Source organism: Schistocerca americana, chromosome 4, assembly GCF_021461395.2.
Source record: "Schistocerca americana isolate TAMUIC-IGC-003095 chromosome 4, iqSchAmer2.1, whole genome shotgun sequence".
In the NCBI taxonomy this organism is placed as follows: domain Eukaryota; kingdom Metazoa; phylum Arthropoda; class Insecta; order Orthoptera; family Acrididae; genus Schistocerca; species Schistocerca americana.
Genome location: NC_060122.1, coordinates 651,014,478 through 651,040,621, shown reverse-complemented (window position 1 = coordinate 651,040,621; position 26,144 = coordinate 651,014,478). Strand labels below are relative to the sequence as shown.

General features: G+C 36.1%; 1 protein-coding gene across 5 annotated transcripts in view; it reads right to left on the bottom strand.

Moving 5' to 3' along the window:
- Positions 1–1,612: 1,612 nt before the first annotated feature.
- Positions 1,613–26,144, bottom strand: part of LOC124613193 (signal transducer and activator of transcription 5B) — a 146,501-nt gene continuing 121,969 nt past the window's right edge. For 4 of the 5 annotated variants that reach the window (XM_047141849.1, XM_047141848.1, XM_047141851.1 and 1 more), the window contains 2 exons: positions 21,592–21,778; positions 1,613–2,220 (listed from right to left, as the gene is read on the bottom strand). In XM_047141849.1, the coding sequence (XP_046997805.1) occupies positions 2,085–2,220; positions 21,592–21,778 (323 nt within the window). In that variant the 3' untranslated portion in view covers positions 1,613–2,084. Of the gene's footprint in view, positions 2,221–16,746; positions 17,369–21,591; positions 21,779–26,144 lie in introns of those variants that run through there. The other variant, XM_047141853.1, reaches the window with a different exon arrangement.

The following is a 26,144-nucleotide window of genomic DNA, read 5'->3' as shown; positions in this document are numbered from 1 at the left end:
TATTGTTTCTTGTGCACTGCAAATCCTGGAGAAAGTTATCTGATAAAGTGAGGGAACAAATGAAACAGGTGGATTGTTACAAGTATTTCCAATAAAGAAAGAGCTCTGTAACTAATGTAGGGGGTAGTCCTTGTCTTCTCTTCCAGACAAATATTCAGTTAATACCCCAAGAACTTTTTAAAACATTCAACATAACATATTAATGGAAAGGGGATGAAAGAATTGTTCTGGAACAGCCAGGTAAATGTGGTAACCCACACATGAATGTCCGACAAGTGGTGTCTGGCAGGAAGTAGTCCACGTGCATCTGAGGTAAGAGGCACAGAATAGAAGAAGAGTATTGAGAAAACAGAAGAGTGTTCACACATTTACAAATTTCACTAATGGTGTGGAAAAGAGACCAGAATGAAGTAAGAGTTTAAGGAAGGGGTGTCTACTATGGTTTCAACATTTTGTTTACTTGCCTTTCAACTGCACAATGTCTGAATATAGGCATACAAAGGGCAGTTGATTTTACGTGCCCTGATGTTTGTATTTCAAGTTACTGTATAATTGTTATGTATATTCATTGTGCGAGTAAAGATCTAACTCCAAACAAATCAGAGCATGGGGGACTGCAGTCAAAATCATTGTTACCAATATGGCATTTTGTATATTAGATTAGCACAATAACATACAGTAATCTAAATATAGTAGATCTTGTTTTAACTGTCGAACTGAACTCTTACCTGATGTAAAAATATACTGGTACTGACATTAAAAATTTCAGTGTTTCATTACAAGTGCTTGAATGGCGTGAGCCATGGTGAAGTAGTTCAATGCCATTATCTTTGCCCGTATTCAACTTAGTTCCATTCAGCATGAAGAGTATACAAAGCTAACATGAAATGAATATGGGCAATAGAAAGACTTGTATGATAATTGCTATTTGTCTAAGTGCATGTTGGTTAGTACATAATTTGAGGAACTGTACTGACAAAGGTATGTTGTACCTACAGTGACTAAAGAGTCAAGCAGGCTTAAATTTAAATTTTTCTTTTACCCTACAACTAAAGAGGTGTTTCCATGAACTCTTTCTATTTGCATTGTTTGATATTATCCAAACTCTAAATTCTGTTTAAAATGGGTTCTATCACTTATCTACGTTAGTCACAGCCACAAACAATTCATGACTGTTCTTTCAGTTTACATGATTGTCAGCGTGTCACTCTTCACATCCAATGTCAACAAACATTCATTAATAAACTATGAAACTTCCACAACTGATATAACACATAAGAAATCACAGCAAGGTAAATATCCCTTCACATCACTCTCTAACAGTGATCATTAACAGCAAATACAGGTAATTTTATGGCACATATAAACACTAAAATTTCTACAATAAGTTATAAATTGAAGTAGCTGTGTAATACAACAAAAGATTAATACTTGACCTATTTCCAATTACACCATCAACAATAAAACATCATATTTACAGAAGTATTTTGGCAGTCACCAGGTTTGTATGTAATAATAACAACTTATTCACGATTTACAGTTTCCTTTCATACGAGCCTTAATAATCAATTAAAAATATACTTTCTCACTTTTGTACACAAAAACATTCTTCTGACAAGGAAAAATTCTTTTATGTTTTGACTTAAGTTCTTTTACACAAAGATGCTTGTAAAGGAGATACTGACAATAAAGCTTCCTTGTCATCAATATAATGCAAACATGAGAACATCCAGAGCACTAAATTTTCACGCATAAAACACCACATACACTTTCCAACTTTTCCATATTTTATCAAAGGCTATGTAATGTTAACAATCCACAGTCTATTAGTTTGCACCATTTCCTAGGCATTACACCACTTACAACACAAAAATATATTTCAAAAAGCACAAATACCAGTTATGGTGTTAACCTAGGAGTAACAGTCTTATTAAAAAAAAAAAGAAAACTATCATAAGATGAAAGTATCAAACAATAGGACCAGGTGCAACAAGCTGATAGTATTAAAGTTAATGAAGCTGTCAAAAGGCTACCAAATGACTAATTTCATATATATGCCTGGCTCCATACCTTATCCAGTATCTTCACTGTCTTAATGACCGCATCAGTTCGGGCAAGTTCAGGTTATTCAAGTCGAAGGCGACATCATCAATACTACTGAGATCCATGTATGCCATTGTATCATAGTCGACATCACCACCACTCGAAACCCCAGGGTAGCTGCACACAGAGAGACAGACACTTTCACTCTTGTTCACAACATTTACCTCTCTGGAGTTTTAAAATCATGCCACTTCAATTTCATGCAAAACAAATTCACTGCTGACTATATTTATTGCGCTACCTAAGACATTACAGACACTACTGAAGTGACATGAACAAATGAAACTCCAGAGTGATGTCTGTTATGTACAAGGTTTCACCTCTAGTCAACAGGGGAATGAAGCAGCAGTATGCTTGCTGAGCTTAAGGATAGAAAGAAATACTGTCATTATCTCATTTTACAAAATGTGCCCTGATAAAACTGCACTGTGGCAAGGAGTGCCTTATAAGAAAGGTGAAAACATTGATATGAAGAGGGCAGAACTGTATAAAAGTGTGCATAATGATGTGATGCTACCTTTTACTGTAATCTAGCCAGTGTGCTAAAAAATGATTGCTAGCCTCCAGGAAATGCCAGATCAGCATCTGGACAGGTCACATCACATTTAACTGCATTTATGTCAGTTCCCAACTAAATCATTAGTTGGCAGTCACTGTATTATTCAACGACAGGAAATCAGTTTTTTTTAAACAATTTTATTCCTCAGTGAGCTTTAATTTCTCTAGTTGACTCCAGGTGAGTTCGTGCATGTCTCTCTCTCTGTGTCTGTATCAGTATCATATTCTCTCCCTCTCTCTATCCTCAAGCATAATGCTGCCCACATTCCTTTATTACGACATAATTTGAGATTGTTATGCAGAATAATGTTTCTAAATCCACAATCTGACAAAGAGAATAATTAATGCAACTGAAACCAAGCAATTTATTGCCATTTCCATTAGTAGTAAAAATAGAAATTTTTGCTTTTTAGTAACAGTAAATAACTTACCAAGTGCACAAAGACATATAACACAGCACAAATGAATATCTTCCAGCAAACCCACTTTTCTAGAATGCTGGGTTTACACATATAAAAGTTATGCAGTAAGAATGAGTTGTGTATAAAGGTGTGTTGGCAAAAATGTACATTAAGAACCCTTTTTTTCTTTTATTTAATTTCTCAGTGGGTCACTAGGGTGCTGAAACGGGGTAACAGTGGAGTAGGAAAGTCAGTGTTGCTAGGCTGGAGTATGTGCAAAGATATAAACAGGGGACAGAAATGCAAAATTAAGTATAATAAATGGAGGAGGAATGGGAAGAAATACAAACAGAATTTGGGGCAACAATATATGGCCCACAACAAAAAACCAGTGCCTGGGAAAATCTCTGCCAAACAGGTGGTTCAAAAATGTTGTAAGCCGGTCTAACAAAACCAATGTATTTAATGGAAGACTCATAAGATTAATTGCATATATTACATTTTAATGCATAATCAGAGCCCTTATTGTTGCCTGTATTATAAATAACTTTACTTATAAATATGAATTGCTCTCTTTTTAATTGCAAAATTAAATACCAATATAGTACACTAAGTTTTGGAGGTCAACAAACTGCTGTTTGAGGAATTCTGCAACTTAAGACTATAATGCAAAATCAAGACATTAGCTTCATTATGCACTGAAATAGCAGATATCAAATGCAAGGAAACCGAGGAGGCCATTTTGTGCAGGCACCGCACAATTAGTACTTTTTGAGATGAAATTCAGAACAAATTCAGGTTTGTTGAAAAAGCTTGTGCATGGTATATACAGTCACTGCTAGAACTCGGAAAATGCTACGACAGAGATAAAATGTGGCAGGTCCTTTTGAAGCCAGAAGGGGTAAGCATGAAAACTGTCTAAATGTCTAAACAAACTGCAGGGTGACCTGTAGGATTTTCTAAAAAAACACACTGAGAAGCTACCAAAACAAGAAAGCAACTACTCAAGACATAAAAATGAAAAGCTCTGCCTGAGTTCCACACTGAATGTTAATTAATTTGAGCTATTTTCTGGGGAGAATGTAATTTACACTTAGGAGTACCACATTCTGACTCATGGGTATCATGACAGACTGTTTCTTCAGTTAGTTAACAGTGAAAATGAAACAGAAAGAAAACTGAAAAAGAGGTCAAACTGCACCATTTTCAGATGGAAGCAGCACATTCAAGACTGCACAGTCATACAGAGAAGGTTACAAACAAGCAAGACCAAAGAACTAATTTTTGTTTTGATACAAGAAGCAAGGAGATTTCATTGATCTGTGCACTACTGAAAAGCAAATCCACAAAGACCCAAAATGCGAAATGACAGATTATGTTTGGATGAAGATAGCCTCAGACTCTCTGACAGTACTTCAGTGCCACAAGAGTCACAAATATTTGCAACCTTAATACTCTGCAAACTTAGCAAAACTATGCAGGGGTAAAAACATTACATTCCCACTGAATTGAATAGCCCACCCAATGTGATGTTTAATCACTGCAGAACATTCTTTTGCAACGATATTTATAGCCTTCAGTGAATTCTGTTAAACAATGGGAAGCTCTAACAACGAGTAATGTGAATTACAAGTATGGTTTCTGTTTCATTATTTTTATACAAAATAAAACCAAGAAATAGCTTAAAAGCTAAATACTTTCAGTGACATAAACATTGTAAACTGAAAAATCATCTACTTCCATTGGAATGACAATGTTTTTGCATGAACATCCAAAAATCTTGTCTCATATCTTGGTTTTTAAAGTTGCACACTGTGAAAATTATTGTACATTAATAATTGTTAAACTCATTTAAACTGATTACCAATGGCAGAAGAAGCATTCACAAATATTTGGCTTGTTTATTTGTCTTTCTTCTCTCCTGAAAAATTTGCATATTCACAGTTACAACACTTTTCCTAACAGGTATTCAATTGTAAAAAATGGAAAAATACTTGAAGTTAAATTCATGTATTTTCTTGATCAATTCACCTTTAATAACCTTGATATGTTGGGGAATGTGTCCCAAAAACCAGACCTAGTGAGAAACTTGCTGATAATGAAAAAAGTACAGTAAACTGCTGTTCCGACCAAAGACAGGCAAGGAACAGAATTAAAATTATAAAAATAAACTGCCCACTCGCCCATTTGAAAGACTAAGGATAAAGTAAAAATTGATATAAAAGAAGAAGTAAATACTTCAATGGAGACTGTTAAAAGAATCTTCATGAACTATTTTATTACCATTTAGAAGCCAATACAACAAAGGAGGATTTTTTTTTCATCACCAAAAAATTTATTAAGAATGAGAGATGGCAGCCAAGTCAGAATGCAGACAACTGGCAAAGTAGGCTTCTACATTGAAAAAGGCAATTACATTTGATGGAAACAGTAAGATAAAACAAGACTGATCGCATTACTAAGGTACTTTTTATGATGGCGTGAAAAAACGTTTTTTGGTCTTTAATTTTGCTCTACAATATGACAAGTTTCATAAAACTGGACATGTTGTGTTCCTCTCAGAACTATAGAAGACGCCTAAAAGGAGGAGAAAAAGAGGATTAGATTAGTACTTGTTGCATAGATCGTGAATATGACACTTCATAATGATGTGGAACGTGTTAGGTTATCAGGTTAATAAAAGTGTCTATACAAGACACAACATATTACATGACACTTAATATTTTTTCTTCTTTTTTGGGTGGGGGGGAATTTCCCACTTACTACATCCAAAAATTCATCTAATGAGTAGGAGGAGTTGCCGTTCAGAAATTCTTTTAATTCCCTTCAAATGCTATATGGCTATCTGTCAAACTTTTGATGCTATTAGGTAAGTGACCAAAGACTTTTGTGGCAGCATAATTTACCCCTTTCTGAGCCAAAGTTAGATTTAACCTTGATTAGTGAAGATCATCCTTTCTCCTAGTGTTGTAGCTATGTACACTGCTATTAATTTTGAATTTGTTTGGATTGTTAATAACAAATTTCGTAAGTGAAAGGAGGAGAAAGTGGGGGGGGGGGGGGGGGAAAGGGAGAGGGGGGGAGAGAAAGAGAGGGGGGGGGAGAGAAAGAGAGAGGAGGGGGGAGGGGAGGGAGGTTGGGGGAGCTGCAAATTTAGGTATATACCACATACGTTCAATCAGAGTCCATTTGGATCAATAAACATCTGTATTTTATGCCTCCACTGCTGAATACATTTCTGCATGTTGTTTTCCACAAACTTGTACATCAGTCCCATAATTTTCACATCCCATTGGAGTTTACACCACTTATGTTGCAAATCCTTATCCACAGAGATTTTTTTTCGAAGTTGTATATAATGCTACATTAGAATTTGTAAGGATTTTCCAATTATATTGAGGGATGGTTGTGATACATGGCCACCATCTGGAATGACCCCATATGGTATGGATTTTAGATGCTTACAAGGAAACACAGTAGAAACCTTTCTGAAGGGGAGAGAGAGAGAATAATAATTTAAAATGGTATGGAGATGGAATACTAGCTCAGATGGATAAGAATGGGAAAAAGAACTTATTGCATTGTCGAAAAAACTATCCCAACAAAAGCATGCCATGATTTAGAAGAAACTATGGAGAACCCTAAATCATGGTAGCAAGACTGGGATTTGAACTCTTGTCTTGCATTATTATTAGCCTTCTATCTTCATCACTGATTGTCAGTTTTGGAAAGGCATGGTTCATGAAAATTTAGCAAAGAGGAAGAAACTGGTTACGATATAGTCATTTTCTTTGTCAATGGAATGGACCTAGCCATAATGTAAAGAGGAAAGCAACAGCACATCTGGAACATGCATTCTGGAACACTGCACCAATATGTAAATAAAGTACAACAACAGTCATCTACCATAAACTTGGCATGAACGCCTAATTATTGTTCTACTGGCAGTGGTGATATGGATTTACCTTCTCCAAAAATAGTTCTTTCCAGGCAGCTATGGAAGAATCTAAATTTTCACATACAATCTGAACTATTCTGCAATTTAGCAATCACAGACATTCTAAAAATGTGCACTGGAGACTAGAGCTACATGTTACATGGAGTTACGAGTTACTATTGAATTGAATTAAACACTGGTAGAAGGAAAAAACCCTTGAGACATATGATAGCACCACGTAATAGTTTCAGAACTGGGAACATTACACAAGAAAATTGTTGCTTTGATTTTAATCTTTAAATTTTTATCTAAGTGATTTCTTGTCAGCAACACTGCCATTCTCTAAGTGACCTAAATTCAAACATCACAGGAACAATTAACTTCAGGAAAAAATAACACATTAAAACTTTTTCTGAAAATGAATACTGATACTCAACTGGACCAGGATATAAACGGAAATATATGGAGATATTTATTTTAAGTTTGACTGGGACTTGTAGATATACTGTAATAACCTATCCCATCTTTAGTGCAATCTTCAATCATAGGTTTCCTTTGCTCAAATAATACGAGAAATTACAGAAAGAAGTTAGAGGTACAACACAATATAAACTATTATGAAGTGGCAAAAGAAGTAAGGACTTGTTCTCCATTGGGGACAGTTGCAAACAAATAAGGACTAAATTTCATGATATTAGACACTTTGTAGAAAAATGATAATTGCTTCCACTGGTAATAATATTTACTGTTATACTTCACTCTACAGTTTAATTAACTGGTTATGACTGCATCATTTTATTAGAATTTACTGATATTAAAATTTACTGAACATCTGAATATGAATTAAGTCTTTAAATTATTGTTTTCTTTCACAATAAATCAATATATAAAACTATGTTAAATACAATTCTGATATAATCTCTTTGCGCCTTTGAATGGAGAGGTTCACAGAGACATGTATTACTCTTTTATCATAGCCAGATCTATATAAGGCAACTGCTGGATATAGATTATTAACATTTAAGAACACCTGAAGTGATGTAGATGATGCTGATACAGGTAATACGAGGCTGTAAATGTCAAGAAATACCTCACAAGTGGATGACAAACATTGGACATGTGACGTCACCAGATGACATACCCTTTTGCATGAGCAGCAGTTGAGCTTGTTGATCCTCCGTAGAGGAGAAAAAGGGGTCCTAACAGACAGACAGGTAACAAATGACTAAAGAAATATTTTTTTCCATGTGAAATAATAACAAATTAAAATTTTCAGATACTGTGAAACCTTGCTCTTGCCAAATGTCACGATTCTAGATCATTGGGAAGTATGCTATAGGTTTTGATGAGCGAGTTTGCGACTATCAAAATATATTGCATAAAAGGCCATATTTTTTTTTTACTATAATATGTAGAAACTTACATTTTTTTACATCATCACGGGACTATGGACCTAAATACACAACATAAATTTCAACTTGATATGTTTACCAGTTCCTGAGAAAAAAGCTTGTTAACAATTGGCCAGCCAGCCAGCCAAAGTGATCCTGTAAGGGTTCCCTTTTTACCAACTGAGGTATGTAACTCTATAAAAATTTGCCACGTCTTCTCAAACGAACAGTATTAAAATGTGCATCAAAGCTTTATTACAGTCATTCTGCAAAAGATGTAAGGAAACTACCATTTCAGTAGATCATTCAAATTAAAATTCAGTTTTGTTCGAATGAGTCTGAACGTGCTACAAATGACTAGCTGTCAGCATTTATGAAGCACAGAAAGCTACTCTCCAGATGTACTCAACTACTTACAAGGCAAAGTAGAACAACAGAAGGGGATGTAAGTTGGCTGTTTCCTCCCCCCCCCCCCCCCTCCCCGAATGATTTGTCCTCCTATTTGCCTTAGGTGGTTTTGAGAAAGCATGCAAACCTGCATCTGTGTAGCTGGATGAGGAAATACATCTGTTAAAGTGAGTCCAGTGTCTTAGCTACTGCACCAACTTGCTCAGGACTAATAGGACAGACCTCCATTCACCTCAAGGTGGAAGTGATAAGTGCCAAATAGGTGCATAATAAAGAAATATCATCAACTACCAGATTTTTGTAAATTGGCTCCTTTTTCTGAGCAGAAAAGAAATTTATCCAGACAAACTGACACTTTTCATGCACCACCACAATTTGTGTGATTGTTTAGAGCGATCAGCAATGAATACGGGGAGGATGCAAGAGGATATGAGACACTTGCAGCAGTTAGGTTATGGTATCGTTTATGTATCTATAAGTGCAAACTTCCTCTCTGCCTTGAAGGAGACTGAAATTATAGAAGCCCATCTGACATGGCTACTTTTTATGCGTGTATCATTTCTTACTTCATCACAAAGGTTAGTTGTCATCTTTTTTCTTATTTCTTATTTTCCTTAAGAAATCAATGGTATGTGATAATGTGGTCATCTGAGGGAATGTAACTAGGAGTCAGAAATTATGGGAATCAGAACAAAGACAATCCTCCTCATAAAGCCTACACAATTATTGTTCACCACATATGGTGTTCAATTTACATGGAAACTAGGTACTTTACTACAGCTAAAATAAATGAATGAAATGATTTGAACATAACAGCCTGTATTCCCTAGTCTTTGGTTTCATGGAGAATTCCTGCAGTGCTCCATGGTTTTCTCACCCACATCTCCCAGCTTGCAGCTGCTCTGCAGCTTCCAAATACTGAAACATGTGCTTATCAAATATGCTGCAACTTCATGAAACAACGAACTGGATTTTGTTGTATACTGGTACAATTAATAAAAAAACCAAATAAGATAGCACTTACGTAAATCTCTCTTCCTATGCTGGTCATCTTGGACTTAGTCACATCAAATGAAATAAAAACAAAAAAGGTTTTCCTTTCTAAGTAGCAGCATGCATAAATACCATCTTAAAATTTATCTATGTAAAACCAAACAATGGAAAATCCAGGACCGAATAATGACAATATTATGAAAAGGATAGATTGCTACTCACCATATAGAGGAGATGCTGAGTTGCAGACAAGCACAACATAAAGACTGCTAAAGATGTGAGCTTTTGCCCAAAAGGCCTTCTTCTAAAGTGAAGACACACACACACACACACACACACACACACACACACACACACACACACACAACTCATACACAACGATCACTGTCTGTGGCCACCAAGGCCGCAAAGTGAGCAACTGTGCACAATGAGAGAAGCAATCTGGGTAGTGGGGGTAAGGAGGAGAAGTGGTGGGGAGGGGTAGGGATACCAGGGTAGGGGTGGGGGCAGTGAAGTGCAAACCTCCCAACTGCACTTAGCTGGCCTACCCTGTCCCCACCATATCCCTGTATGCTCCCACAAGGAATGCTCCCATGTGTGAATTTTGTGTGTGTGTGTGTGTGTGTGTGTGTGTGTGTGTGTGTGTTTTGTCTACTTTAGAAGTAGGTCGTTAGGCCACAAGTTCACATGTTTAGCAGTCTTTTTGTTGTGCCTGACAGTGACCCAACATCTCCTGTATATGGTGATTACCAATCTACACTTTTGATAGGGTTATGCAAAAAGCCTACTAAATCTCCACTGAGACAAATTTCCCAGTGTCTTTGCTACTTATCAGACAGTCTTGCTATCTTTAACCATTTCCTCTCTTCAAACAGACATAAGATCCCCCCCGTTTTGAACATTTGTATTTGCATCCATATCCATCTTCATTTGGAGAGCTTATTAAATCACTTTTATTGCAAATACTGTAGCATGCCACATGTTTGTGAGCTATATCACAGAAGTGCAGCAGAGGGGTGAGGGCAGAGAACATCTTTTAAATATTCCAGAAATGGTTCCAGTTGCTGCCTTTAGTGGGAAAAATATTGCAAGGAATATTCTAATGCATTATGTACTTTTAGAATCCATAATTCTCCAAATTAAGTTCGTGTGAAAACATTCCACATTAGCAGTAATCTTCATTCAACTATGGTAGCTGTTGACAGATTTTGAAATTCAAGTAATGTACGCACGTGAAAGATCTATTTTTTCTCACCTAGAGCTTTGATTTTAAATGAAATTTAAAGAATTCCATGATAATGATACAATCCTTGTTTTAGGACAAAATTGCTGCGGCAATACTTCCCATTAAGAGACTAATTTTTTAGTACTGCTGAGACAGACACATAAAAATACAGGAAACTCTATCTGCTTTGGGAACTATTAGTTCCTTCCTCGTGGAGTTGAGAATCGTTACTGACAAAGAGCCCACTATGAGAGGGACCCTCAAGTTGTGAGGATGATGGCAGACATATCCCTCTTTCTTCCCAGAGGAACGAACTCATAGTTCAACTTAAAAACATGTTAAATTGTTATTTTTCAATTTTCTTAACTATGGTCATTTTAAACAAGGATTTATTGTAAGAAAATTTTCCTTCTAGTAGAACACTGGAAAATAAGAACAGATTTCATACGTGGTTCTTCCAGTGCCTGTTAAAACTGCATAAAAAAAATGCCATATTTCAAGTGGAAGTATAAAAAACTATTACCATTTTTTTACTTAGAATTCAAAATTGTCCGCACAGTTGACTTTTTTAAAAGTATCAATACTTGTTTCTTACAGAATGAAGTAGAAATACAGAAATACTTTAAGTAAACAACCATTATCTTTTACTTCAATCATTGAGAACGTGTGGCTACATAAATTAGCTACCGTTTGTTATGCAAAGTCAGAACACACAGTTATATATTAAATCTGTTATCATCCACACATTATGCCCATCCAAGATTAAGTCAGTCCATTACTTTCTTAAGATAGAACACAGAAACAAAACGTGATTAACTTAGTATAAATACATAAGCTTGATAAATATCAAGTTCATGATCTTCTAATGGTAGAAATAAATCAGTTAACAACTTGCAGCATCTGTCAAAGAAAATTACTATTCAAATCACTAACTGTACAAAACATTGAAAAGGAGTTAAATTAATAACTACAGATTTGCTATTTAATATTGATATACCTCTGTTACAGTCAAATTTAATGAAAAATATGCCTATAGCAAATAAATACAATGGTTAGCTTTTTGGATCAATACTTTCTAGTGGCTAATATGTTTTGTTTTATCTTTCATGCAGTTGATAATGAGCTAATGCTGTAATAGCTTTGGTATCTACTTTGTGATTCACTCTGCAAGTATAATTCTGGGATGATGTGAAGAAGTAACTAGTGTCAGAGAAAAACATTGAAACGTATGACAGCAATTGACATTTATTAACATTTTATTTATAGTATACACTGAAATCACAAACATCACAAATGGAGACTTTACATTTTTGACTGGAAAAATTAAAAACATTCTGACGAACCAGTAACATCATATTAATAATATATTTATTACAAAAGTTTCAGTTAATAACTCTCAAGATATATCTGAAACCTGAAGTGTTAAAAAACTGAAAAGTATATAAAAAGATATGTTACATTTTGTCAAAGAGTCAGCCTTAAAGTCTGTTATGTAATAGCAACACACTGTAAAATTTGTATCTGACAAGTCAGGCTCTGTAAATACTTTGCTGTTAATCATGGAGAATTTCAGGTTTTCTTAAATTGCATTTCCAGAGCCAAATACCTGAGGCATATCTATTACATTTATCTAACATTTCTACATAGTTAAGTCAACATGGATGGAATATTAATAGCACATTTCAAAAGTTACATTCATGAGTAATTCTGTACAACACAATAATGGGAATCATTAAAAATAAGGTGATTATATATCTTAAAAGATAAACAAATATGGAAGGTCCATCAATGCCGGGCAGAACATCATTAACTGTGCAGTTGTCAAACTTCTACTAGAAATACATTCTGGGAAACTACAGCTCTTGGAGCATAGAGTTTTCATAAAATGTTTTGATATTAATAAAGACAGCACTGCGAGGATCTTACTTTAAAAATTAGTCTGCAATTCCACTAAACTATTTTAAGACTGTCCAGATACTAAAAATGCAGTACTTAGTTCCTATGGGTTGTTGTTAAAGAATATCTAGATCATAATTAGAAAGTTTGACAGGAAATGTTTCTGAGAATTTGGTTCATCTATTTCAAGAAAAATAATTCCTGCCATAATTTATATAACAAAAAGGGGAGGGGGTCCCTTTCCTACTATGCAAGTCCAACAGAGGGATCAACATCCAGTAGGTGTACAAGATACGGAATGTTTTTCTGTAAGCTGCTACTCACACTATGAAACAGTGAGAGACATATTTTTTATCATATGCAACATAATTACACCAAACACTAATCACTGGTAAAATGACCTTTCCATTTATAGTTCTCTGTGGTTCTCTTATCTAAAAGCATCTAAACGAACATTTTTAAGTACCAATGACACATAAAAATCATCAGTGAAATCATTCATCTTATTACTTGCATATCTAGTCTCAATCCAAAGACTAATTAATAGCCCTATCTGTGGCAAAGCACTCCACATGTTAAAGGAATAATGTCCTATTATCAAGATCAACAAACTCAAAAAATGAAAGGGCTTTATTCATCACTCTGATGGGAGACATAAGTAATGATGAAACACGAGTATGATAAAACACGATTATGACGACGAGCAATGTAAGAATTTGTTAGAGAGCACAAATAAATGTGTACAGAGAAAGGAATCCTGAAGCAAATGAATTTAGGTTCACTACAACACACAAAATATAAGTTCTCCTGAAATACTCATTGTGTTTTTGCAATATGAATTCACAATTCCAATTACTCAATAATATATATTGTCTTCCCATATGCACTGCATCAGCAAAGAGAAACTGAAAGCATGCAAACACTTATATGAAGGTCCAAAAAATCTTCATTTACTGATTACAACAAGTGCATCCAATCAAAGGACAAAATTAAACCCATACTTCCACAATCTGAAATAAACAAAGTATATGTATCACACAAAGGAGCAATGACCGAGAGCAGCTTTGTAGATATGCTCCAAAATTACAATAAAAAAACTAGTTATGATCATAAGTTGATGCCACCTGAATGAGACATCATGTGGTCTTGCACAACTTTTACAAATTGATTCTCCTTTCAGTTTCAATTGTGTGGTACCTACTTCAGCCACATCAGACAATAGTATCTCATTTTAAGAAACCCACTTGTCCACTCAAAGAAATCTAATCCACTAATGGACTACCATTAACAATGTAAGTAACCAGTGTTTCAGGATACCAGCAGTTGCACCTGAAGAAATCACCTGAGATGTTAATGTTGTTACTATAGTGAATACAGTTTCTTCAACAACTTATCCAATTAGGATGTTCACCTCAACAGGCCATTAAACTTCATGTGGAATTTAACAATCTGTATGTTCATAGCACGTGTATCAAGCATTCTTAAAGTATAAGGAAAGCAGCAGCCAGTGCTTAAATCCCTGTGTAATTACTGCAAACTACATTATAATTATACTGCATCATCACAGCATCATAGAAATAGGAAAAACTCAGCACAGGCATATATACAGTCTTCAACTGTCTTCTCAGAAACAACTTCAACAGAACTAAAAGCAGCTTATGAAAAGAAAACCACTGCTAACAAGTTATGAATATTGCATACATCTTGCACTCACTGGTCACCAGACTATTTATTTGTTGTCATGCACAAAGTACGAAGAAATATATTAGTTAAAAGGTAGCAAAATTTATACAGAGAGCAGAAAGCAAAGTTTCAAACTCTCTTCAAAAATTGCATTCAGTTTCCCATCACATTCCGAGGAGAACCTGGGTCTATTGGAAAGTTTCAATTAATGCATGTTGAACCTTGTACAGCACTTTGAATACTGCAACTAAAGAGGCTAGAGAGAGAGAGAGAGAGAGAGAGAGAGAGAGAGAGAGAGAGAGGGGGTGTTCCAAACAAGGGCAAGGAAGAAGATGGTGTGTGTGTGTGTGTGTGTGTGTGTGTGTGTGTGTGTGTGTGTGTGTGTGGACAGAGTGGTAGGGTAGTGGAAGGCAACAAGTAAATTCACATGTAGCTTGATGGAGAGTAAAAGAACGGCTATTTCTGACACCATACATACATTAGATTACCGCTCAAGGAACCTAAATAATCGTGGAAATATTCATATACTCAATTATTCTTGTGGGAACAGTGACCTCTCCTATGTGGTTGTACTTCTTGACATACGAAAAAGAAAGTCTTTATTACATAATACAGCTGTTAGGTGCTAGTGAGAATTGACAAGTTCACATTACATCGATGCAAAAGAATTTGATATTTAATTTGTGAAAATCATCAACTATATTAAACTAAGCATTAATTATTTACCTCCTCACACATGAAACACACCCCAGTTATTAAAGACAGTACACACATTCCTGCAAAGTTAGCTTTCTCAGAATTCAATTTGAAATAGAATATAAACACTGTCAATATTACTTTAAATGCTCCACAAATACTGATGTGATTAAAGTATTATTTTATTTTCTTTTAAAATTTTCAAAAATTTCATGAAAGACAAATATACCTAAGCTACACATCTTTCTTCTACTGCCATATATCATTCGATAAACATTATTATTATAAACAATATAATAATAAAAATTCTAAGTACAATACATGTTTTGCTCCCGCACTTACCCTGTTCTCTTTTTTTCTATATTTTTCTGTTTTGCATCTTTTCTTTTATAAAATTTTGTTAAAACTTCTGAGGTATCACTGATACCTGACAAGTTACAACTATCAACTCACAACAAAACAACGCACATTAAACATTCTATAGTTACAAAAATATTTACACAATATAGAATAATGTTTATGAAAATGTCAGTGACAGCACAACATTACATCTTATAGACATACACAATGAGAAGACACTATGACAATCAAAAACAACTGTAACCATTTTATCAGTTCATTTCACACAACATGATTCAAACATCATGTATCAACAGGCAAGATTACTTTTATATATATATCTAGCAGATACGCCTACTCTTACCCTTTCAAATGTTGAAACAATACAAATTTTCAGTTTTTACAACATACTTCTGAACGATTATGAAACCAAAACTATTCGTCTCTTATCCACAGCACTGAAAAACCAAACATGCAACTTCAAATATATCTGAAGCAGCACTACTCTGAACAACAAATCAGGTTTGATTCATGTTGTGCAAAATGTAAATAGGCAGAGAATGGGCATGATTTTATTTTTTTACTGACACAAACAATTAGATCTAACCTTTAAACATCACATCTGATACCAGTTCTGAATAATATTAAAGAGAGAAGGCCTCCTTAAAATTATTGCATACTACCACAACACATGACATACACTATTTCTCAGAGAGAGGAGTCATTTAACACAAAAAAAATCTGACATTTATGAAGATAATGTAATATGGTGGGAAATGGTAAAAAATGTTACTGCAACATATTTGGAGCAAAGTCATAAAGAAAAACTGACAGAGGAAAATCTGTATGTTTATTAATGGAATCAGAATGAACATTATTTTTGGACGGTGTGATAAACAGAAATGTAGGACAGGGTGATTCCTCATTTTGAGAACTGAGACAATTTCTACAGTGCTGAAAGAACTGCATTGTCCTACACTCTCTCAAAAAAAAAAACGCCTACATCATGAGAGCTGGACCGCTGTCTTGTAACAATAAAAAAAGTCTGTCTTCACAGCTATCAAAATTCCAGCCGCTGTCAACAAATTACTTCCCGATCGTTAATGACTCAAAGGAATATTTCTAAACTAACCCAAAATTCTGGTGGCTGGTAAACACGTAGTATGAATACAAATGCAGAAAATTTAGGCTGCAAAATCATGCACAACATTTAACACAGTAAGTTTGATTACTTCTCAGTAATGACAATGTTTCATTAGTACATGTAAGTAGACAAAATATGTTCAAAAGTGGGTTATTTACAAGCATCAGTCCCCAGATTCATTTTAGGAACTTCTAATACAATCATCAGTTAATACAGTAATAAGAGATCTTTTCAAACTGGGAATGAAAATTTAATGTCATAAAATGTATACACAAAGGCCTTTTTGAAAAATGAGGAAAAAAGGAAAAATGGTATAAAAACTGATGACAAGATGAACATTTTACTACTCTACAAAATATTTTAATATAAAAGTTAAAATTTAAATGCAACAAAACAATTCAGATGCATAAAATGTCCAACTGCATCACCACTATGTCATCCAGCAGTTAATCCTAAAATAATTTACGGAATTCTCTTGGCGACACTTCAGTCTATGCCACTACACAATCACTCCTTGCCAGCTGCACTGTGTGTTTGATGTCATGGATGTAAAACTGGCAAACATCCTTTTATAAATCCATCACAGTATGTAAACTGGTGTTAAATAAAAAAGCAAAATATCAGAATGCTGCATTTGGAAAGCTTTCTGTAATTTATTTCATAACCAAATAGCTAACATCAGACACAGTAAAAACTGAATGATAAAAAAAGGCCCTGTAAAAAGCACAATGTTACAAAATGGAAGTATTATAGGGCAATGGAAAAAAGATAAAAACAACTCTAACCAAAGAATTTAACTGTAAGTGAAAGAAAACACACAAATCAAAATTCTTGGCAGTTTAAAACTATGTAGTGTCCGTGCTCAACTCCAGGTATGTAAGAAATTCCAGCCATAACAAAGAAATTAGTAGATCAGTTCTGATAGTTGTCTAATATCTAATGACAAGAAATCTGAACAATAATTACCAAAATGTGTGGGCCCTTTTAGATGAAACATGATTTTCCCCACAACCCAGCCCTCTTCTGACACATTTTTGCATTTACTTGGGCCACAAAACTTTCAAAGATTGAACCAGTTATTGTTTTACTCTTTGCATGGTAATCAAAGAGAAATATTCGTTCTGTACCCAGCAGATGAAAAAAAATTAACTTTTTGGTGCAGTGCTATCAGCTTCCAATGGCTACTTTCATTGCTGTTTAACTTTTCGCAGGAATTGTAGACCCACAAAATCTTGATGACTTACATTGTTCCTACACCACCCACCCCATTTCACAGATCTCCTCATACTCTTTTGACCATAGGAAATTATTGTGTAGAGCAACGAATGTAATGGAGATAAAAGAAAACATCCATTTGCAGTGTAGTTCAGCAGTGTGTGCAATCTCCAGTCATGAACAGAAAAATGCACACACTGTTCACACTGTCAACATACCTCATGGGGACATTTCTAGGTTACACCATGTGCATGTCATCACAGCACAGCAATAAGGACAGTCAGCAGCACAGCAACAGAGACAGACAGCATGGGAAGCTCTCCACCAAGTTGGCGTACACTACATTGACATCATTTGAACAATGAATGCTACCATGAGAGACAAAACTCTGAAGCTAGTTGAAGATCGCTGTGGCCAGTAGCAGTGATGGACTGTAGGGGCTCTATTCAGCAATACATAATACTGTTTTTAATGTGTTCTTGTATTTGCACACACTTTATTAAAGTAACATGTAAGAACATTTTATTTCATTAATTTAAGCACTAGAAGAAGCTATACATTATGACTTTTTGACCTTTATCTGTCCAACATAATAAATATATAATAAGACAGTGGAATAACCTGTTGTAGACTTCCATTAGCTTCATTCAAACATTGAGGAAACACCACTGTTTACAAATAATAAGCCTAATGAAACTGGAATAAAACTTTCTAATTGTTACACTGTGGTATCGTGCACATATCAAACATGGCTCATCACTATTGAGGGTTATTTCACGGTTTTGTCGGGTTGGAACTGAATCCTGAAATCTAATTTCCAGCTCTATAGCCAAAACTTTGATGATGGAATGATCTTTCTATATGATAATTTACAAGCATACCTCACCAATGCCATGCCTCCTGCAGCAATCAAATAATTGAGATGGCTTGTGGTAATTGCTGATAAGAACACGTGCCACATTCACACTGGATGGTCTCAGGAAGGTCAACGTCAAGGAGTGGTACACATTTTAGCAGCAATGTGCTGACCACTTATTGACAGCACAACGAGAATGATTCAAGCATGTTGCAGTGCTCCTGGTGGAGCTAATTGGTATTCAGTGTTATCCTGCATTAGATTTTGATTTCACAGAAGTGCAAAGATGTGCACTTTTGGATAAACTGCCTTTATTTTGGTAACTCTTACATTTTTATTTCACAATAAAGTTATTCTGTGCTTATTCTTTCACTATCTGCTGCCATTTAATCTAAGTTGACACATATTCATAGATAAGCAGGTGGCCCAAAAATGATTCAATAATTGACACATTACTTATATTATCAAACAATATACCACAATAAACTGAAACCAAAAGTCCAATGATATCAACCCCATCCCAATGATATCAATCTCATACCTGAGCCAAGAGAATAAAAATTTGCACCAGGCTCTCAAAATACATGGTTGTCTCTTCTACATATTGTTGAGTATCAGTCTTGTACTACTAGTATCCTGAGCACACACTGCAGCTGCCAAGGCTCAAGGCACCACAGTCAAACACTGATAGGTTTTCACAGATATCTGGAACCATATAGCCTACAATTATTCCCATATATGAAGGGAGGATGGTATAGGATTCATCCAGTGGACTCAGTGTTCAAAGTGACCCCATAGTTTTCACTGGTCTGTGGGGAATTTAGGGACCAGGTAAATACTTACTGAAAGATCAGATCCTTCAAACCGATGACAACAACCACACAATGAATGTGATTTCCAACTGTAGTTATGTAACCATGTTGAACAAGACTGCATTCCACATGGATTAAAAGCCCTACACAATGACAAGAAAAGCGTCACACAGCGAGCAGTTCAGTATCAACAACAGCTTCATTCAGTTTGTGCTCAACACTGCAGTAACATGACACATAGAGACGTTTAACACTTTGATAGAGTCAGGATAGTGGCTTTAGTTTCAGCAGGTCATACACAGCAAGATGTTGCTGATCAGTTACATGTCACTCAATGTGGTGCATCTGAGGTGTGGTGAAAGTACAGAGAGATGGTAAATGTGAACGACATACCTCATAGGGATCATCCTTGCATACAAGGACCAATGCAGGACCGTTTCCTCCAACTGTCGGTTTGCAGGCGCTCAACATCAACTGCCAGAAATATTGGAAATGACTTGTACCAAGCCATAGGGACTTGTATCTCAGACCAAACAGTGTTTAGTAGATTGCATCAGTGTGGTCTTCATTCCAGAAGACCTATGAGAAGTTTTGCACTCAACCAACGGAACCAACACATTTGAAGGACCTGGGCTCCTGCACATCAACATTGGACCATTGCAGAATGGAGTACTGTGATGTTTACTGATGAGACCAGGCCCAATTTGTAACCGGTTTGGAAGAGCATGACACGACACCAGGAATGTCAATATGTTCAAGAAGTTCATCTGTTTGCAGGTGAATGAGTAATATTCTGGGTGGCAATAGTGATGGGATGGTGGACCCCTCTGATTCTCATCTATGGCAATTTGACTGTTCCCCAATAACTGTAAGAGGTCCTACAAATGACTGTATGGACCTACTGACTTGAAGTCAGTGACAACTTTATCCTAGTTGATGACAATGCAAGACCACACTGTATTCTAGCAGTGTCTCTAATCTTCCAAGATGCAAAATCAATCAAACTTATGGGCTGGCACAACCGAGCATATTATGTTTATTTCGCTAATAAGGTATAGTACAAACCTCAATGGGTGTGCTATAAGAAGTCATTGTAGTAAGCTCTACATATGATATTCCAAACTTTTGTTGAGGTGTGTCTTTTCAATTTCAGAGTGACATATAATACGAATGGTACAAGTAGTTATCCTCCAACGAGTAAACTGCACTCTTGTTTCCGTAGTAATATTCCATTATTCTTACTACTCACGCTGTGACATAGTGACAACTATGAAGTCGAAAAATATTATGAAGTTTAAGCGAAATATGCACAAAGATATTGTGTTTTATACTAGTACAACAGCAAATCACTCTGGAGATAAGCAAAGTGTCCCATTGTTGTGACAGCATAAACATAAATATTCATCAAGAACTCAATGGTATTTGTTCACGTTCTGAGTTGAGAAAATAAATTTAGCAGGTCTACAGAGCTACACTAGTGTAGTCTGTTCAAAGACAAATTTTAGATCAAGTAACAGAATTTTTTTTTTTTGATACAAATGTAACTTCTCAAGTTATCAGATGATCTTCCAAAGAGATACAATACATACAATCATGACTGCTGATACTTCCACAAAGAATGAGCAGGAATGAGGGCCAAAACAGATCAAATGTATAATAGTGTGAAATTAAAATTATCAAGAAGAAGAGAAAATTTATATACATTGCGAAATACAGCCAGGTAATAGCACAAAACACGGATTTCTATGATGATTTTGGTTGGAAACACTATACCATAAAATTCCTATATGATGCAGTTCCATGCCTCTTTCTTGTTAACGAATAACAAACAACATTGAATGGACTATTGCAATCACGCATGCGAGTACCCATCCACACACACACACACACACACACCTCAAATGTTTTACTATGCAACTGTTTTGTTTACTTACCTACTGACTGACTCACTGGTAGCGCTGGCAACTGATGGTGTATCTCGGGGGATGCTGGGGTCTGGAGAATGTGGGTACATCTGTGGTGTTGCTGGGTAGCTGCCTACAGAACCAGGTCCACCCCAACCAGGGACATGAGTCACCAACAGAGGTTTCACATATCCATTAATTGACTGTTGTTGGTTCTCTGCAAGCAAACGGTTTTACATAATTCCACATTCATCCATTTACACAGGCTATTTGGCATTTACAGCACTACTATATTTCTAATTCTATGGAAGTCACTTTTCAATGATATTGTACTGCATTCCATTCAGCTATTAAAAAATTCTCCCCATGAACATTTTCACAATTTTAACTGCTATCCAATATACAGAGGAGGGATACAACAGCAACAGAAAAGTAGTGTTGTCAATTTTCCTACCAGAACTACATAGGAAAGCAGTACAGTAATAAACATTTTTGTAGGTGCATACTTAATCAATGATATAAATGTTAACCAGTAGTGAATGCCATCTCTAACCATGATGCACAAGTGGTCATACTAAATAACTTACCTCACAGTAATGATGTGGTGTCATGGTAAACAGTGTAATTAATGAATAATAAACAGAATGTTTCACTGTCGCATTACAGGAAGTTGACACGAGGAATGTATAAAATGCAACAGATGTCAACCCCAAATTTAATGTATTTGCATTTGGATTTCTAGTAATCTTGAATACCTTCCTTCCCAGGACAATAATGCAGTACAGGATTAATAAGATATTTATACACATATCATAAATTAAAGTACCATGCAGCAGTTTCTGTCTGTGTGTTGAGGCAAATCTCAGGAATATCTCTAAGGATTTTGGTATGGTTTTCACTAATAGATAGATTCATGAGGAAACTTTGTGTACATTATTATTGCCCACAACAACACACAAATCACTCAGCCACAGAGTTTAGCGCTACCCATGGGAAGCCGGGATGGGTCACTAGTCAAAATATATGTGCAACATAAAGAGAACTGTGTGAAATGGTCAGGACAAATAAAGAAGTAGGGCCAATTCCATTTTAAAGGAAATGTTGTGCTGCCTTAAGGGAAGTGATTACAAAATTAAAAAAATATGCATAATGTCTGAAATTAATGATTCAGGTAACTAAATTAAATCTATATGGCAAATAGTTAAAAGGAAAACTGAGAAATCAGTTAAGGAATGTAAGATTAAGAAAACAGTCAAATGAAATATGATAGCAGTCAGGTAGCCAACATATTTCACAATAACTTCCTGGAAGTAGCTCAGAAGATTGGCACGGACAATTCATGGGATAAAGCAATACAACACATGCAGGATGCAATCTAATATACATGCTCTGCCTAATAAATTAATAATGTAATTAACTTACTTAAAACTAAAAACCAAGAATTAATAATATCTCATAGCACTAAAATCCAGTTCTTTGGAATGTATTCAGTCACACATGGAATACATAGTTGTCATAGATGCTATTTCCAGACAGACTGAAGATATCAGACCCATTTATAAGAAAAGAAGTAAGAACATATATTAATAAATACCAACTGGTACTACCACTTACCTCCTCCTCACAAGTATTGGGAAAGATTATGTATGCGAGAATCACAGTGCACCTCTCTCAATGAAAGAGAAACTTAGTTTCAATTTTTCGGAGCCAGTGGCTCCTGCCAGGAGAAAGGTTGACAGGAAAGAAGAGGGATGAAGGAAAAGGAATGGCGAGTTTTAGGAAATGGGGAGAATTCAGGAAAATCGCACAGAACCTTGGGTCAAAGTAGACTCACTGTATGGGAAGAGAAGGAAGTCTCTCCTGACACAGGGTTCCACGTGACTTTCCTGAACTCTCCTGATTTCCTAACCAGCCCCCCCCTTTTCCTTCATTCCACTTTCTTCCCCTTCAACCATACTGCCAGAAGAAGGAGCCACTGGCTCTGTAAGCTTGCATGTTTCTTTAGCCTTTGTATGTGTTCCCTCCAGCTGCTGTGCTTGGTGAGTAGATTTTTATCTATCCAATTACATCATATTTTCAAAAAATGAATATTTTGTTTAGTCCCAGTTTAGATTTCAAATGCTATTCTTCAGTTCACAAATCAGATCACACAAAATGTAAGTGACAAAATTTTGCCAGTTGATGTTTTCTGTGACTTATCAGAGCATTTGATTGTTAACAATAGTCTCCTAAAGAAGCTCAAATATTATGATATCAGAGGTTTTATTGGTAACTCGTTTTCACTCTACCTAATTAAATGAATGAAGAGTGGCACATTAAGAAATCCAACGAGGATACAAAATAAAATAGCGTTTTCAGAATGGAGAATAATACCCACAAGAGGGTTCACTGTTGTTTTTGTTACATATAAATGATCCAACATCATATATCCACGAAGCAATGTAGTTCTTTTTGTTGACAATTTAATTATTGTAAACCAAATCTAATGGAGAAACTTCAACACTTGAAAACATTAAGAATATTTTACTGAAAACTAATTAGTTTCTCAGCAAATGCACTGTCACTGAAGCCTGATAAAACAAAATACACACAACTGAGTACTGCACAAAGCCTGCCCCCACAACTAGAAATAATACATCCGAATACTTCAATATGGTGCATGACACACGGAAACACGTAATAGACGACAGTTAACACTACAGTCAAAGAAGCTTAAGCAAATCCCTGGTAACTGGCAGTGCTGCTGCCACCTTTCAGGTGAGAAGCTCAAACAACTGCAGGTGAACAGAGTGGTTGTCTATAGAGCTGCAACAACACTGAGTCATTGCCATAGAGATGTTTACAAAATCACTTTACATGACTGGTTGCAATACACACATGAAGCTGTTGAGTCCAGCCTACTGCAATTTTCAAGGATCAGCATGTGCCAACTCTACTGCAATTTTTGAACTCTTGCTCTTTTTCTAGTAAGAGTACACACATTCACACACACTGATCAATATTGCCACTACCATGAGTATGTTCATTTTGGTGTCTGTGTGGTTGTGTGAAAAAAATGCATGTACTGTTACTCAAAAAAAAGCAAGAGCTCAAAAGCTAGTGTTAGCTGTCATCTATTAGTTTCTGTGTTATTTTATGTAATTTTTGATCCACAAATTTTCCATTATTGTTATTCTCAAGTGTTTATATTGATATGAACCTGAAATGGATATCACATGTTATGGAACTTTTCAACGTTTAAGCTCTGTAAGTTTTGCATCATGAATAATATTAGATTTTGGAGATGAAAATGTCAAAACAGTTACCTACTTTTCTATTTTCCTTCACTAATCTCTTATGACATCATATTCTGGGGCAATTTGACAGACAGGGAAAAAAGTTTGTTGCGAAGCAGCAAGTAATAAGGATAATACACTGACCAGTCAGAACATTATAAACACCAACCTACTATCAGCATAAACCTGTCCAGGCAACAGCAGTGTAATCTGGTGAGGAATGACTGTTAGTCACACATAAGCACAGTGCATGCAGTATCAGTGAGCATTCTGTCCACCTGTAGAATGGGGAAAGTGCGTAACTCATCTGAGTTTGACGGAGGGCAGATTGTGATGGCCTGGAAGCCGGGCACGAGCGTTTCGGAAACTGCAGGACTTGTTACGTGTTTGAGGACTGCCATGGTGAGTGTCTTCAACACATGGTGAAACCAACATGAAATCACGTCCAGACATCATAGGGTTGGGTGGTCACCCCTCACTACAGATGTCAGACGTAGTAGGCTGGACAGACTGATAGAACAGCACAGACAGTGAACAGCAGTGGAACTAAAACAGACTTTAATGCCAGGCAGAATACAAGTGTGTCTGAAAACACAGGGCACTGAACACTCCTGAAGATGGGCCTCTGCAGCCGACGGCCCATGCATGTGCCAATGTTAACACAATGACATCAGCAAATACGACTGAAACGGGCATATGAGTATCGGCAATAGACGTTCCTGCAGTGTTAGTGTGCTGCATGGTCTCATGAATCCCAATACCTTCTTCACCTTGCTGATGGGAGGGCACGAATCTGTTATCTTCCAGGTGAACAGCTCCTTGACATCTGTACTGAAGGACAGAAATAAGCTGTCAGAGGCTCCATTATGCTCTGGGGAACATTACATGTGTATCTATGGGTCCAGTGGAGTTCGTGCAAGGCACCATGACGGCCCAGGAGTCTCGTACATTTGTTGCAGGCCATGTATACCCCTTTGGGATGATCAAGTTTCCCAATGACAGTGGCATTTTTCAACAAGATAATGCACCATGTCACAAGATCAGGAGTGTGATGGAGTGGTTCAAGGAACACAGTGGCATGCTCCAATTGATGTGCTGGGACCCTCAACTTCCAGGTCTGAAATCAATTGAACATATCTGGGATGCGATGGAACATGGCATCAGAGTGCATTGCCCCCACCCTAATTTACGGGAATTAGGTGACGTGTGTGCTGATGTGGCACCAATTCCCTCCAGCGATCTACCAATGATTCATTATTTCCTTGCCATGACGTGTCGCCGCTGTTATCTGTATTCACTCCAGAGTCT